This window comes from Taeniopygia guttata, chromosome 8 (genome assembly GCF_048771995.1).
Source record: "Taeniopygia guttata chromosome 8, bTaeGut7.mat, whole genome shotgun sequence".
NCBI lineage: Eukaryota > Metazoa > Chordata > Aves > Passeriformes > Estrildidae > Taeniopygia > Taeniopygia guttata.
Genome location: NC_133033.1, coordinates 9,503,771 through 9,517,899, shown reverse-complemented (window position 1 = coordinate 9,517,899; position 14,129 = coordinate 9,503,771). Strand labels below are relative to the sequence as shown.

Here is a 14,129-nt window from a genome sequence, read left to right as displayed (position 1 = left end):
TCAGAACAAGGGGATTTCAGACTTTCCCCCAGTGCTGGAGAGATGCCCCATTTCATCGAGGAAATGCTGCAAAAAAGGTGATGCTCTGGGCCAGGACTTTTAATGGTGGTAGAGGGAGAGAGCACTGGGATGCTCTGGAGTTAACAGTCCTCCAAGCAGTGACTTGTTTAGGAAATTCCAGCTTTTCCAAGACCCATCCAATCCCTGTCAAAACGGTGCAATACATGGGCTGATGTCTGAAGTGTGTCATGGATTGGGAAAGGAGATAGGGCAGCTCTCAGCATCAGCTTTTTCCCCAGTTCCAGAGACGGGTTTTAATGGAGAACAGAGTTTAACTGTGTTCTCCACTTGGCTCTGTGACACCCTGGAGCCTGGGGCAAACCATCCGCCCATCTGTGCCAGGATAACAGCCCTTGTTGCAGGCAGGGAGGGCTGCAGGGCACCCAAGGCCTGGCAGACAGAAGGCAGATGACAGTTCTGTGTGTGCCTGGGACCTGCTCTGGCAGAGGATGCCTGTCACAGGGACAGGCAGGTGCTGGTCCAGCCTGGAGCGAGGGGCTGGGTGGAGGGCTGGGCCAGCAGACATTACTGGACCCATGCAAATCCATGTGAATGGTTTATAAACCAGGAATCTTCCAAATGGAGAGCAGGAACCTCTTTGCACTGCTGCTGTGCCCAGGGCTCTACACACTGCAAAGATCTCACAGACAGCAAGCTTCAAGCCTGGCTCCACTCCCATCCCTGCTCTAAAGTTGCAAAGCATCCCAGCTTCCCAACAAGCATAGGAGAGAGGCAAAAAGGGAAGCAGAGACAGAATGAAACATGCACCAACCTCATGGCCCGCAAAGCCAGCTTGTATGCCAGGTCAGCATCGTGGGGCAGCAGGGCAGAGAACAGGTATTTGGCAAAGGTGTGCATGGGGACACTCTCCCGGTGGATGACTTCTCCCAAGCCGCTGAAGGGACCACCTAGGCAGAAGCAGAGCCCATCAGCCATAATTAGCACAGCAGAATCTGTGGCTGGGGTCTGGACCACCCCAAAGCTCTGAGGATCTGCTGTTCAGCTCCCTGGTGTGTTACTCAAGTTGGGTCCAGGGATGCTCTTTCCTTTTCTAAAAGAAAATAAGAAACTGAAGCCATGTGCTCAACATCCTTCTCCATATTGCCTCTGACTTGTTCTGTTTCTAGGGATGCCAACAAACCCTTGCTTTGCCAGGTGATGGGGCAGAGCAGCTGTCCCACAGGCTCTGCACCACATCCAGAGAGGAAGAAGCAGGATGTGCATAAATTTTGAAGATTACCAACACTCGGCTAAGACACAAAAGTCATCTAGATGAGCCAGGTCCCCACCTTCTAGCAGCAAGATGCACTGCTTCCGCAGGGTCTGCACCAGCACTGGGTCCAGCTCCAGGTCCTGCAGCCGGGCAATGATCTGCTCCTCATTGCGGCACACCTTGTCCTGGGCATAGAGACCTTCAGGCATCACTCTCTGCTGACCCATCCCCATCAGGGCCACCTCTAAGGCCAGGGACAGGTAGGACTCGTCACCATCTTGGCTGCCTGTCACAACGGGCACATGTTGATACACTGGTGGTTTGGAGTCCCCAGCGTCTGAAAGGAGGGAGAGGAGATGCAGTGGGGTTAGAAGAGTCTTCCCAGACAGCAGAATTATTGCAGAGAAAAATCTCTCACTTCAGAAGCAAGACCCACTCTTCCCCTCCTGCCTGCTTACAGTTACCCAGAAATGACAGATAAAAGCTCTCTGAGGGAGACGTGGGCTTCACCCTCCCTTCCTGCTCTCACTAGGAGATGCAAGAGACCCAAGACATGTGCAACAGGGTGCAGAGCTGACATCAGAGCCTTCCCATGGACCTGCTCTGCTCTGGTTGCAAACCCTGGGGCTGAGAAAACTCTATTTCTCTCTACTCACTACCTTCCCTGTCTGCACTGCAGCTCTGCCCTGGTGCTCCTGCCAAGGCAGAGAGGGGGAACTCAAGAGTCCAGGTGTCCAGAGCCCCAGATCTGCACCCACCTCAGCCACAGACAGCAGGAAGGGATTCAGGAGAAGCACTTGGTACCTGAAATTTCAAGGCAATTTTCCTCTTCTAATCTACAAGCTTCGGTCAGGGTGAGAAAGAGGCAGCCGATGGGGTTCAGAGGGTGGCCTACCCAGCCCTCCAGGTTGGTGATGGTTGTTGCTCCTCGCTGCAGCAGCTCTGAATAAAATAGAACAGGATGATGGTAAAAGTAAGGAATTTAAAGACAAGTTCTGCACCCAGAAGAGGCTTCTAAGAGCAGAGGACTTTTTTATCCCACAACTTGCATCACAGGGACCTCTAGGGCCAACTCTGGCATGGTAGTTCACAAGGGCAAGAAGAAGCCACTCTGCACAGACAACTGAGGGAGCAGGAACACACACAAGAAAAAGGTGTCCCTAAGGCCACATAAGATGCAGTGACTCATTCTCTGTTCCAAGAGGACATGAGGGCCTGTAGAGTCCCAAAGACAAGGTCTATAATGCCAGACCTGCAGCTTATGGATTCATGTGCATTGGTAGCCTGAATATATTGGAACACAAGCAGAAATCTCTCCTGAGACGACAAAGACTTCCAGTGATTCTTAAAATTTCATCTTTTGGTGATCTCAAGCTGGCTGAGCTGGCAAGGACCAAGAGTCGCTGACCTTCAGCAGCACTGCAGTAACTGACCCTGGCTCTCTGCCAATTGCAACTGCAAAAGGAGGAACACTGGGCTTGTCTCCTGGTACATTGACTCAGGAAATGCAAGGTGGAAGTAGCACACACAGCCAGTTACTGCTGCTCTGCAGTCAGGCAGCTCTTCTTTAATGCAGGCAGCATTTGCCTGGGCAGTCCTTACAGGCAACCAGACACAGCAACAGTGGGAACAAGAACATCCCTACTGCGGCAGCCTGAAGACAGCATGTGGGCAGCTCTGTCCTCAGCAGAGTGTATCAGCTTTGCTCAAGCAACTCAGTTTGTCTTCCTAGGACATGAGCAGTCCCCTGCAGTGCTGCCCACCCTCCACCTCTGCCACTCTGAATGGGGCAGCAGAACTCTTACAGAATCATTAGGCTGGAAGAGACCTTCAAGATCGAGTCTAACCCATGCCCTAACACCTCAACTAAACCATGGCACTGAATGCCACATCCAGTCTTCTCCTAGACACATCCAGGGATGGTGACTCCACCACCTCCCTGGGCAGACCATTCCAGTACTTTATCACCCTTTCATAAAAAACTTATTCCTAATATCCAACCTGTATTTCCCTCGGCACAGCTTAAGACCATGTCCTCTGGCTCTGTCAGTTGCTGCCTGGAGAGAGACCAGCCCCCACCTGACTACAACCACCCTTCAGGAAGTTGTGGAGAGGGATAAGGTCACCCCTGAGTCTCCTCCAGGCTAAACACCCCCAGCTCCCTCAGTCATTCCTCACAGGGTTTGTGTTCCAAGCCCCTCACCAGCCTTGCTGCCTCTTCTGGATGTGCTCAAGGGTCTCAATGTCCTTCCCAAACGGAGGGGCCAGAACTGGACACAGCACTCAAGGTGTGGCCTCACCAGTGAGTGCAGGGGGAGAATGACCTCCCTGCTCCTGCTGGTCACACCATTCCTGATACAGACCAGGAGCCACTGGCCTTCTTGGCCACCAGGGCACACTGCTGGCTCAGGTTCAGTCAGCTGTCAACCACTGCACCCAGGTCCCTTTCTGCCTGGGCACTGTCCAGCCACACCATCCCCAGCCCATAATGCTGCAGGGGGTTATTGTGGCCAAAATGCGGGACTCAGCACTTGAACTTATTAAACTTCATCTTATTGGCCTCTGTCCATCTATCCAACCATTCCAAGTCTCTCTGCAGAGCCCTCCTACCTTCCAACAGACGGACACAGGCTCCCAGATTAGTGTTGTCTGTGAATTTACTAATGAAAGACTCAACCCCCTCATCCATGTCATCAACAAAAATATTGAACAGAGCTGGCCTCAGCACAGAGCCCTGAGGGACACCACTGGTGCCTGTCCCCAGCTGGATGCAGCACTGTCCACCAGCGCTCTCTGGGCCGGCCAGGCAGCCAGTTCTGAGCCCAGCACTGAGTGCTCCTGTCCCAGCGTGGGCTGCAGCTTTTCCAGCAGTGTGCTGTGGGAGACATGTCAAAGGCCTTGCTGGAGTCCAGGTACATAACATCCACAGCCTGTCCTGCATCCACCAGGCACGTCACCTGGTCATAAAAGGAGACCAGGTGGGTCAAACACGACCTACCCGTCCTAAACCTCTACTGGCTGGGTCTGATACCCTGGCCATCCTGTAAGTGCTGTGTGATTACACCCAATATAAGCTGTTCTATTACCTTACCAGGTACTGAGGTCAGGCTAACTGCCCTATAATTACCAGGATCCTCCTTCCCACACTTTTTATGAATGGACATCACATTGGCCAGCTTCCAGTCATCTGGAACCTCACCAGAGAGCCAAGACTGTTGGTAAATAATGGAGAGTGGCTTCACAAGCTCATCTGCCAGCTCCCCCATCACCCTGGGATGGATCCCATCTGGTCCCATAGATTTATGAACATCCAAGCAGCTCAGCAGGTCTCTGACTGCCTCCTCTTGGATAATAGGGGGACGACTCTGCTCCCTGACACCATCTACCAAGCCAGAACAGCTGTCCTGAGGACAAGTTGTCTTCCCACTAAAGCCTGAGGCAAAGAAGGCGTTAAGCACTTCCACCTTCTCCTCATCTGCAGTCACTGAGTTCCCTCCCACATCCAGGAGGTTGGTTTTACCCCTCCTTTTGCCATAAATATATTTGTAAAAATATTTCTTATTATCCTTTACAAAAGTTGCTAAATTAAGTTCGAAGTGAGCTTTGGCATCTCAATTTTTTTTTCCTACATTACCTAGCAACCCCCTTAAATACTTCCTGAGAGACCTGACCCTCCTTCCAAAGATGATACATCCTCTTTTTATTTCTAAGTTCCTTCAAAACATCGTTGCCCAGTCCAGGCTGGACGTTTGCCTCATCAAAGTGCAGAAGACTTTTCCAACCAACAGAGACACCCCGGCCAGACGTCACAAGAAACTTGTTACATAGCTCTACTCATACCTTTCTTCTGATGCTTATATATTTCCAGCTGCCTTTGCTGCTGCAGTCGCAGGGTGTTGATTATGGCAACAGTGAGTCGGAGAGCTTCTCTGGGATAACCGTGGGAGCGCAGCGCGTCCACCCGAGCACAGGCTGTCGGGACGTGTTCTGCAAGGCAAGGAACAGGGGGCATGGCTGAACCAGAGGAGCACAACCATTGACTCCTGGGGCATCTTCTGCTCCTGTTCCCCACACCTGAGCTAAACTCCTGCTTCTTGTCTTCAATTCATCCCTTTCTCCCTGTTCCTGGAAAGGATGCCTGCCAGGAATACTAACGGGACTCATGCCACATTCAGCCCACGGCAGCCACGTCAGTACCTAAATCCCCACCTCTGCAAAGCTTATCTAATGGAAGCACTTCCAACACGCCATTGCTGCAATGCAACAGCTCCAACACAGGCTGTTACAGCCCTGCCGCTCCTTTCTCCTAAAATCTGCATGGCTTATCTCGATTTCTCTCACTGCTCTCAGGGCACAGGTGATGATACACAGGGTGAGGCTGGGCATCCAGCACTGTGCTGGGGGCACTGGCAGACTTGGGGTGATGATTTGAACTGACTCCTTAACACCTCCATGGAGCGAGCACTGCAGACATCCTGTCTCTTCTGCAGTTCTCCTACCTGGTGTTTTATTATTAGGAACAGTTGCACGAAACCCCCTCCCAAGACTCACAGTTGCTTAGGAATTCATCTGCTCCTGCTGCTTATTGCTCACCTGAAATCACAAGCAACTGTGGAGAGGATTATGACTGAGTGAGAAATTAGCAGGAGCAGATGACATGACATGCTGCATAACAAGCAGCACAAATCCCATTTTCTTTCAAAATGTCCTACCAAGGGGAGAAAAAACTCAGGCAAACACAGATGATCTGAAGTTATCGCAGAGGGATAATTTCTATTCCTGGAAGAGTTCAGAAAGCTCTGGAAATGCAGACAACCACCTCCACAAATGGGGTATCCACATCCCAAAGGTCACCCACAAGGAATACAAGAGGAAGAGATTTCAGAACAAACATATCTGTAAAAGAGCTTCTTGTTACTCCCTCTATTCATTTGCTAAATGGATGAAATATTCATCTTCTCACTGAATTCATCACTGGAAGTTGCTGACAAATCACCCTCCTCTCCCAGCACCGAGTCCCTGAAGAGGTGCCAAGAAAGCAAAAGCGCAAAATCCAAAAATCATGGCAAATACATCAGAAAAATAACATGCACCAACCAGCTGGGGAAAAGGGTTCACCAGAACCCAGATTAGACTCAGGAGAGGGGAGCTGTGGCCATCACATCCCTTCTAGATGGAGTCCATGGATGCACTAACCTACCCCTGCTGCCTGTGGCTGTGTGGGAAGGAGATCTGCCTGCAGCTGCCCAGAACTCTTCCCAGAGCAGAAATAACCTCTCCTGCTCCAGCTAAGGTGTACCAATGGCCTGCATATGGGCCCTTCCTATCTCTTGGCATTAACAACAACTTAGTTCTTGCTATTCCAGAAACTACAATCTCTAGACAACTTTAAACATTCTCTTTCCTGGTGGCAGACCCCAGCTTCTAGAGTGGACAACAGTGCAATGGTGGGCTTTGACCTGTTCTGTGCTCATACATTCAACTCTTGGACCGCAGGGGATAAGTATTCCCCCTTCCTGGAGGTGGGTAGGGACTTGTGTCTCCCATTTTGGGATCTGTCTTAGGGCTGACAGCCACACCAGGGTTCCCCCCAAGCCCTCCATGCCACATGTTCTCATCCCAGACAAGGAACTGTCAAGGGTCCACAGATCTGCCTGGAGTCATGACTTTGCAGGAGAGAATTTGTGTGGCTTGAGGTACTTGAGCTAAAAGTCTACAACACAGGAAGCCTCTGGGCTTGCCTGGCCCCACTCCCACGAGGCTTATACTGACTGCTAACTGCCTTTAAGGAAAGACTAACAAGAAGGAGAGAGCAGGAAAGAGACAATCCAGAGGATTCAGCTGTGCTTTGCAGTCAATTTTCAAGAGATTTTAAGTGTCCAGACCCCCTGTACTGGTAACAGTGAGAGGTTGTTCTGGGGACAGCTAAACACTGGCAGGATGAAAAGGGGTATGATGAGCTTGGTCCAAACTGCCCAAGAGAAGGCCAGATTGTAAATAAATGTGGAGATTGCTCTAAGGATTGTGGCTTGGGTGTGGGTGGGCATTGAAGTCTTCTTCCCCCCCCCACTCCTCTGGCTAAGGGTCAGGGTAGCAATTTCAATCTAGGATGCAGAAACTTCCAAGGACCCAGGGTGGCCTCAGGTGACTCCTCTCCGCTAGCAACGCTACCCACACAGGCCATGAGAGGGGCTGCTGGTTTGGATGCTCACCCAGCCACAGTGGCTGTCCCTGGGAGTTGAAGAGGAGGCTCTCACCCTCCCGCTGGTAGGAGGGGGACACGTAGAAGTCACTGCTGATGATGCGCTGCAGGTGGCTGTCCTGCCAGTGGAGGTCACAGCCCTCGATGGCCCGCGTGAACACGGTTCGTCTGGGCCTGGCCAGTGAGTCTGCAGAGAGAAAAACCATCAGTGCCCTGGTGGGGCAGGGGCAGCCTGCTCCTCCTCCCAGACATGACTCCCCTGGGCGGAGCTCTGCCTTTACAATGAGAGCAAAACCTGGTCTCACCCCAGTAATTTCCGAGATGGACATGGGCTCTGGGTTTGAATACCTCTGCTGCCATCTCTGAGGGAGACTAATGTCTCCTCAGACAGCGTTGCTAAGTAATTTGCTAGAATAGCTGACTTGGTCAGAGAGGTGAGAAAGAGACAGGGACCACCCACCCATTAGCTGTATGACCACAATCCACTGTCACACACAAGGCTGATGCCTTGAAACCTGGCCGTGTGTTCCCTCCCCTGTGACACTGAGCATGCAAGCAGCTGCCCCAGGATCAGGATTGGGCCTTCTCAGCATTACTGCCCTGCAAGCACCAGGAGCTCTCCTCGTTTGCTCCAACACAAAGTCTCAGCTTCACTCAACTGCAGCTTCTTAGATCAGCAGCACGTGAAGCCACAAAAGGAACCACACAAATGTGTCTCATCTGCCTCCCAGTGACTGAGGGGACCCATCACCCCCCAGCAACCTCTGTGGGCCACGTGAGAGGGCTGGAAGGGAGAAGACAGCATTGCTTGAAACCCCACTGCTGCCCTGCACCGGATATCTGCGCTCCTCTTCAGAGCTGCTCTGTAACTTCATGGGCATTTCTGAAACTACCAAATGCTGGATTAGCATTTCACCCCATCCAGACCAATCAAGACAAGTGCTTTGTTATGAGGAAAAAGCCTGTCCAGAACAATCCCACTATCACTCCAGCCATACTGGATCAAGAAGGCCAAACACAGCCAGCAGGCTGCAAAACAGGAAACCCCAAAGGGGGTGCAACGCTTCATGTTAGGTCCTGCAACCCACAAGAGGGGCTGAGTTAAATGCATTCAAGGGTGGAAAACAAAAGGCACTGTTCAAAGCTGATCCAGGGAGGCTGGGTAAACATGCTCCGGAAACGATGGCAACAAGCAATTAGCCAGAATGCTGCAGGCACCCTGAGGTGGAGAGAAATTAAACAGGTGTTTGTATGTTGAGAACCAAGGCTGCTCACTTTACCAGGAAGGATTTCAAGAATCAGCTGTTCTTCAGTAATAAAAGAGGCTGTCAACAATCTGGAGCAGTATTTGCATATGCACAAACATGAACCCCAGGACACCTCCAGAATCCAGGCTGCTTTCAGCTCCCTTTTTGGAGAGACAGGAGCACAGGGAGAAGAGAAGGGGACATCCCTGGCATGTGCTTTGGGAACTCCCTGAAGGTCTACAAAACATGACCTGTTCAGCCCTAGCAACCTTCCCCAAATGCCAGAGTAAATCCTTGGGAGAGCTGGGAACACCAGGGGGGTAGTCCTGGGGCTGGTGCAGGACACAGAGGAAGGTCAGGTTTAAATTAAGCTGCTCCCTGAGGAAGAACATAGGGAGACCGGGCATGTGGTCCTGGCCATGGCTGGTGTGGTTACCAGGACAGCCATGCTCCCAAACTGCTGCTGCAGGACTAATCCCACCCAGAAGAATGAAGTTTCCCCTTCGGCATGGCTGCTATCCCCCTCTCCTCCAACCACTTTGGCCACACATAATACACTGAAAAGCAATTCCAGTGCAGCAGACAGAGGCATGTGAAGAGCAATAACTTTCAATTAATGTCTACTTCAGGCAAAAGGAAGGAGAAAGAGTGCTTAAAGTTAAAGGGATCAAATGCTTTGTCAGCAGTTGAGAAACTATTTTAGCACTAAGGAACAACCCCTTAACTACACTGCTCTGTCTGTGCTCTGTACTTGAACTGCGTTAACATTCCTAGCTAATGACTTCCCTACCACCTGAATCACAGCCTTTAAGTGAGGCTTAAGGGCAGGGAAAGGGCTCTGCACCATCTCCAGCTCCTAACTCTCACATTACTCTTTGCAAGCAGCATTGTTTTCCTGTATTACCCCCATGCCCAAACCCACACAGACTGTAGGTGTCTAAACTCCTCCAAAGTCAAATTGTTTTAAAACAGTCTCTAAAGTCAAAACACAGGCGACTTTACCCTGTAGAAAAGAAGCAAACATTCATATATAAAACCAGAGGCTGTGAAGACAAATATTTTGTGTTCCTATGACTCGCAGAAGCGAGTTCTCTTGCTTTGGGGTGAGTTTTGACCTGGACCCAACCCCTGTGGCTGTCAGCTGGATTTCCACTCCGTGCCCAGACTCACCTTGGCTGTGACCGGAGCTCTGTGTCAGCGCGTTAGTGATGTTGGGAAGCTCGTTACCATAATTGCCATCTTCCAGGGGACAGACGTCCATCTCACCCCACTTGCGCAGCTGCCGGAGCCAGCAGGATTTCTCTTCCAGCTTGCAGTGCGGGTTCAACACCACACACACCCACAGCGCCCCTAAACAAAGCCAAGAAATCACGGAGGTGCCACCGCCATGCGTGCAGGGCAAAGCTCTCCGGCCGCCGCGCTCGCCCCGAGAGCCTGCAAGGTTCCATCGAGGTCTGTAAACTCATTTCAGCATAATGCAGAGACCCAGAAGGGGGATTGACACAGCTGTTAAATAAGGAGGAAATTAACTCTATCCCAGCTGAAACCAGGACAAAGTAAAACTCCTTCGTAATGAAGCTAAATTATAATCTCATGAGATGGGGGACAGTGGGGAGGAGGGAAGGGGAGAGCGGCTGTGTATGAATTTGTGAGTGCTTCTGTCTGCCAGGACAAATCTAGTGTTTGAACTACACATCAAAGCATGCTTCAAAACACCCTGGCAAGCTGCAGAGTCTGCATCTCCAAAGACTAACCTGATTTTGATCCTACCCACGTTCCAAGAGCTTTAAAACCCGCTCTGAATGCTATTTCATCTGCTATTGTTCTTCAGGCCATTTACATTCAACTATTTAAAAAGGAGATTTGGTGTATTTTCTTTCTTTTTTTTTTTTTTTTTTTTCCTTTTTCAATCCCTAGTAGCCCCAAGCCTGCAGAGGAACCAGCAGAGGAACCTGGAGCTTGGCTTGATGTCTTGCAGACAAGAGCCCTCCCTGATGCGAGTCCTTCGGATCTCACAAGCCAAGCTGCTCACCAGCAGGACACCCACGCTGACACCCTCTGGGTCAACCATGGGACCTCCCATGATGCTGGTGTGTGAGAGATAAAACCAGAACTAAGGACATCTGTCATCATTAAGATCCAACTCATCCTTTCATAAAACAGGGCTGATGCTGGTGCTGCTAACTGAGCCTTGCAGACTATTCTGGGTCACTCACTGCTCTGATAAGTGCTACAGCAACCTGAGTAAGTGTAAACCTGTGAAGTTTTCTTTAGCTAACTCCATTTCTACCCAAATTTCCCTGCATGGCTGCCAGGATGTAGAATGTCCCCTCCCTTGTGCTTCCCTGCAGGGTGGGATGGCTGTGGGCTGACACAGCTGCAATATGAGGTATCCCCAGGGATCCCTTCAGGCTGAGCAGCTCCTGCTGCTCCTCTCTCTGTCCATGTCAAATCCTGTCATACACGTGGGACAATTCAGCTTCCTGCAAAAACATCCTCTCTGCCTCTCCTCCATGGGCTCAGCAGAGCCCTGGAGCACCTTCCTTCTCCCTGCTGTCCCTCACTTCTCCATCCGTCCCAGAGCCAAAGTTCCCATCCCAAAGTGACAGCCAGTGGCACGACAACATCACCCAACACGCCTCCACTGCGCAACAGGGAGATTCCTCCACAAGCCCCAACCACCTCCCTCGCTGGCTGCGTTTTGAGCAGCAGCTCCCCAGCCCTGCCATGGAGCCAAACAGCCCCAGGCGAGGCTGCAGATCCAACAGGAGCCGGAGCAGCCGGTCCCTCTGCCAGACAACATGAGGCAAACCCAGGCTGAGCAGCGATGTCCTGGCCTTGGCTCCACTCTGGTGCCTCTCCGCTCCTCTGCGTTACAGTTGAGCTTTGGTGGTGCTTTTGGGGTGCACGGCCCCTGAGCAATCCTTTGCCAGTTGGAACTTGTGGACATGTCTGGTTCAAATCATTAGTAAGGCGTGGAGGCTGTGCCTGTCTGACTCCTTGGAGCCGCCTGGCTCGGCAGGACGGACGTCACCGCGTCACAACGCAGATGGTGGCGGCAGCAACACATCCAGGAATGGGCATGGGAAAAGCAATTGCAGGCACGAGCAGCAGCAAATGTCCAAAGCAGCCTTTGCCCAGTTCAGCTCAATCTCTGCCCCCAGGAAATCCCACCAACACCTCGCTTCTTTCTGATGAACAGGGGGGATTAAGATTTTTGAGCTGAAACATCAGCAATTAATTAATGTGTAAAAGAGGTACCTCCTTGGGGGCCCATCCTTACCAGAGTAGGTCTATGTCACTTACTCCCAGGCTCCTGCAGGCTCCATGGGGGATACTCAGACATGGCATCTTTTTAAAAATCAGGTCTCAGCTCCAGAAAATGAGTCTTCCTTAAGGAAGGGGATAGAACTTCCCACCTCCTTGGGTGGCCATCAGATAAAACCTGCACTCGACTCTGGGTGTCAGGCATTCCCTTCCCATCAGTGCTCCTGCCTGTTGTCATTGCTCTTCTTCGCCCACTCTGGGGGTGCTTGTGTCAAAAGCAGCCTTGGGCAGTTTCAACTCACGCCTTTGAGGGTGCACAGAACTTGGCTGACAGGCAGTAACGAGGCTTGGTGCTCCAGCTTCACCACCCCCAGAAATGGGATGCACCCGCTGGATTTTTGGCTCCCACAGCTCTGCTAATATGCGTTCCTCGGAAGCCTCATGACTTTGCTGCCTATTTTTGAGAGCCCTCTGAGGCATCCTTTGCATGCCAAAACATTATGCCCCTGGGCTCTCCTGCAGAAAGAAAACGTAGTGGGGAGGTGGGAACCAGGAGGGAAGTGAGATTTGCATCTGTCTCAGTCATGATAATTATCTGCGAGATATAATAGAGTTTTCTGAGCCCTGTGGTCAAGTGACATCAGCTGACAGCACAAGTGACTCCTGTCCTGAGCCGAAATGCCACACCAGGTCAGACTCCATGTCTCTTCACATGCTGCAGAAACCTTCATTTGAACTTTCTGATAGCAGGAGGTTAAACGGGGAACAAAGCGGCAGATCACGATTAAGCTAAGCCTCTAAACAAAAATGCTTTTTGATGACGGGGCTGGGTGCAGGGACAGGGTTGTCAGAGCCTTCCCAGCCCAGTGGTCCTGGCTGCAGGCCCCAGAGAAGACAGGCACTCCGATCCCGCGCCCAAGTTTCCCAACCATCAAAGAAATTCTCCTGTTTCCCACAGGGTCGCTCCCCAGCTTAATCTGCTGAAATTCCCCACTGTAAACAAGTGGCCGAGATAAATAAACCCGTCTCCAGGCAGATTAAGGTCAGGCTGCACTTCAGCTGGTTTTTCGTCTATTTTTTGTAATTAGGCTTTAATCGTAAGTACTAATGCGCCAGGGCAAATACTCCCACGCTGCTGAGCTCTCCATCCAGCACGTCCTTCCTCTGGCTCCCCAGCAGACGGGGCAGTAGAGGTTCAGTTGGCAGCACATGCACAAGCAAACGATCCCGTTTTTATTTTCATGTTCTTTTTTTTTATAACTCTGAAATCCTGCAAAATCCTTTGCATTTTCCCCAGCATTAAATCCACAATCTTCTTTAAGGCTGATCTTCTTCCAATCCCATGCAAGTCCGTGATGCAGTCTTTGCTAAAATCGATGATTAATTATTAAACACATGCCCAAAATAATTTCCAAAAGGCCCATTTTTCGCTTCTAAGTGGTGGAGGATTGTGGTCTGTGCCAGGGCTTCCCATGGCAGCTGGCAACAGGCCCCTGATCCCTCCCTTCAGCAGTGATGGTAATACTGGCAGTTTTGGCATGCACAGCCCACAGGCAGTGGGATGTGGTGCTTCCACTGCCCCATGTGCCCTGACTACTGTTACCCGCCCAGGGATGGTTTAGGACACTGCTCTGCATTCCTGATGTTTGTTCCTGGTGAACACCCCCAACTCAGAGCAGCTCTGGTCTCTCTGTGCCTCCACACCTCCTTCAGAGATATGCTCTGCTCCTACAGTAAACACTGCACAAGGCCAAATGCAAAAGACTTCTGTAAAATGAAGGAATAACCCTTGCTTGCAAGAAATAACCTTGAGTACAGTCCATGCCCATTCTGGAGTTGCTTCTTCGAACATCACCATGTCCTCTACAGGAGCTTCTCTTCAGCATGGAGATGCCCAGACCCTCACGTGTGACATGCCTATGCCAGGCGAGCTGCTCTGACGTGTGTTGGCTGGCACCAGACTTTCCCTGCTGTCGTGTTGATCCAGCTCTGGTAGGGCCCTGACATTCCCCAGCCACTTTGCCATCTGCCAACGGGGACGTGCTGCCACCTCCTCCCACTCTGCCGACCAAACCTGCATGCACCAACCTGGTCCTTGTACAGTTAAGCCAGGACTGAAATCCAACCACCCTCCCCTTGT

General features: G+C 51.3%; 1 protein-coding gene across 1 annotated transcript in view; it reads right to left on the bottom strand.

Annotated features, from left to right (window-relative positions):
- ZSWIM5 (zinc finger SWIM-type containing 5) overlaps window positions 1-14,129 on the bottom strand; it is a 97,613-nt gene that overhangs the window by 6,492 nt on the left and 76,992 nt on the right. Inside the window, exons 5-10 of the mRNA XM_012575341.5 lie at window positions 9,893-10,072; window positions 7,486-7,662; window positions 5,114-5,260; window positions 2,078-2,215; window positions 1,350-1,610; window positions 833-968 (exon numbers count right to left, since the gene is read on the bottom strand). Coding sequence (XP_012430795.3) covers window positions 833-968; window positions 1,350-1,610; window positions 2,078-2,215; window positions 5,114-5,260; window positions 7,486-7,662; window positions 9,893-10,072 — 1,039 coding nt within the window. The remainder of the gene's footprint in view (window positions 1-832; window positions 969-1,349; window positions 1,611-2,077; window positions 2,216-5,113; window positions 5,261-7,485; window positions 7,663-9,892; window positions 10,073-14,129) is intronic.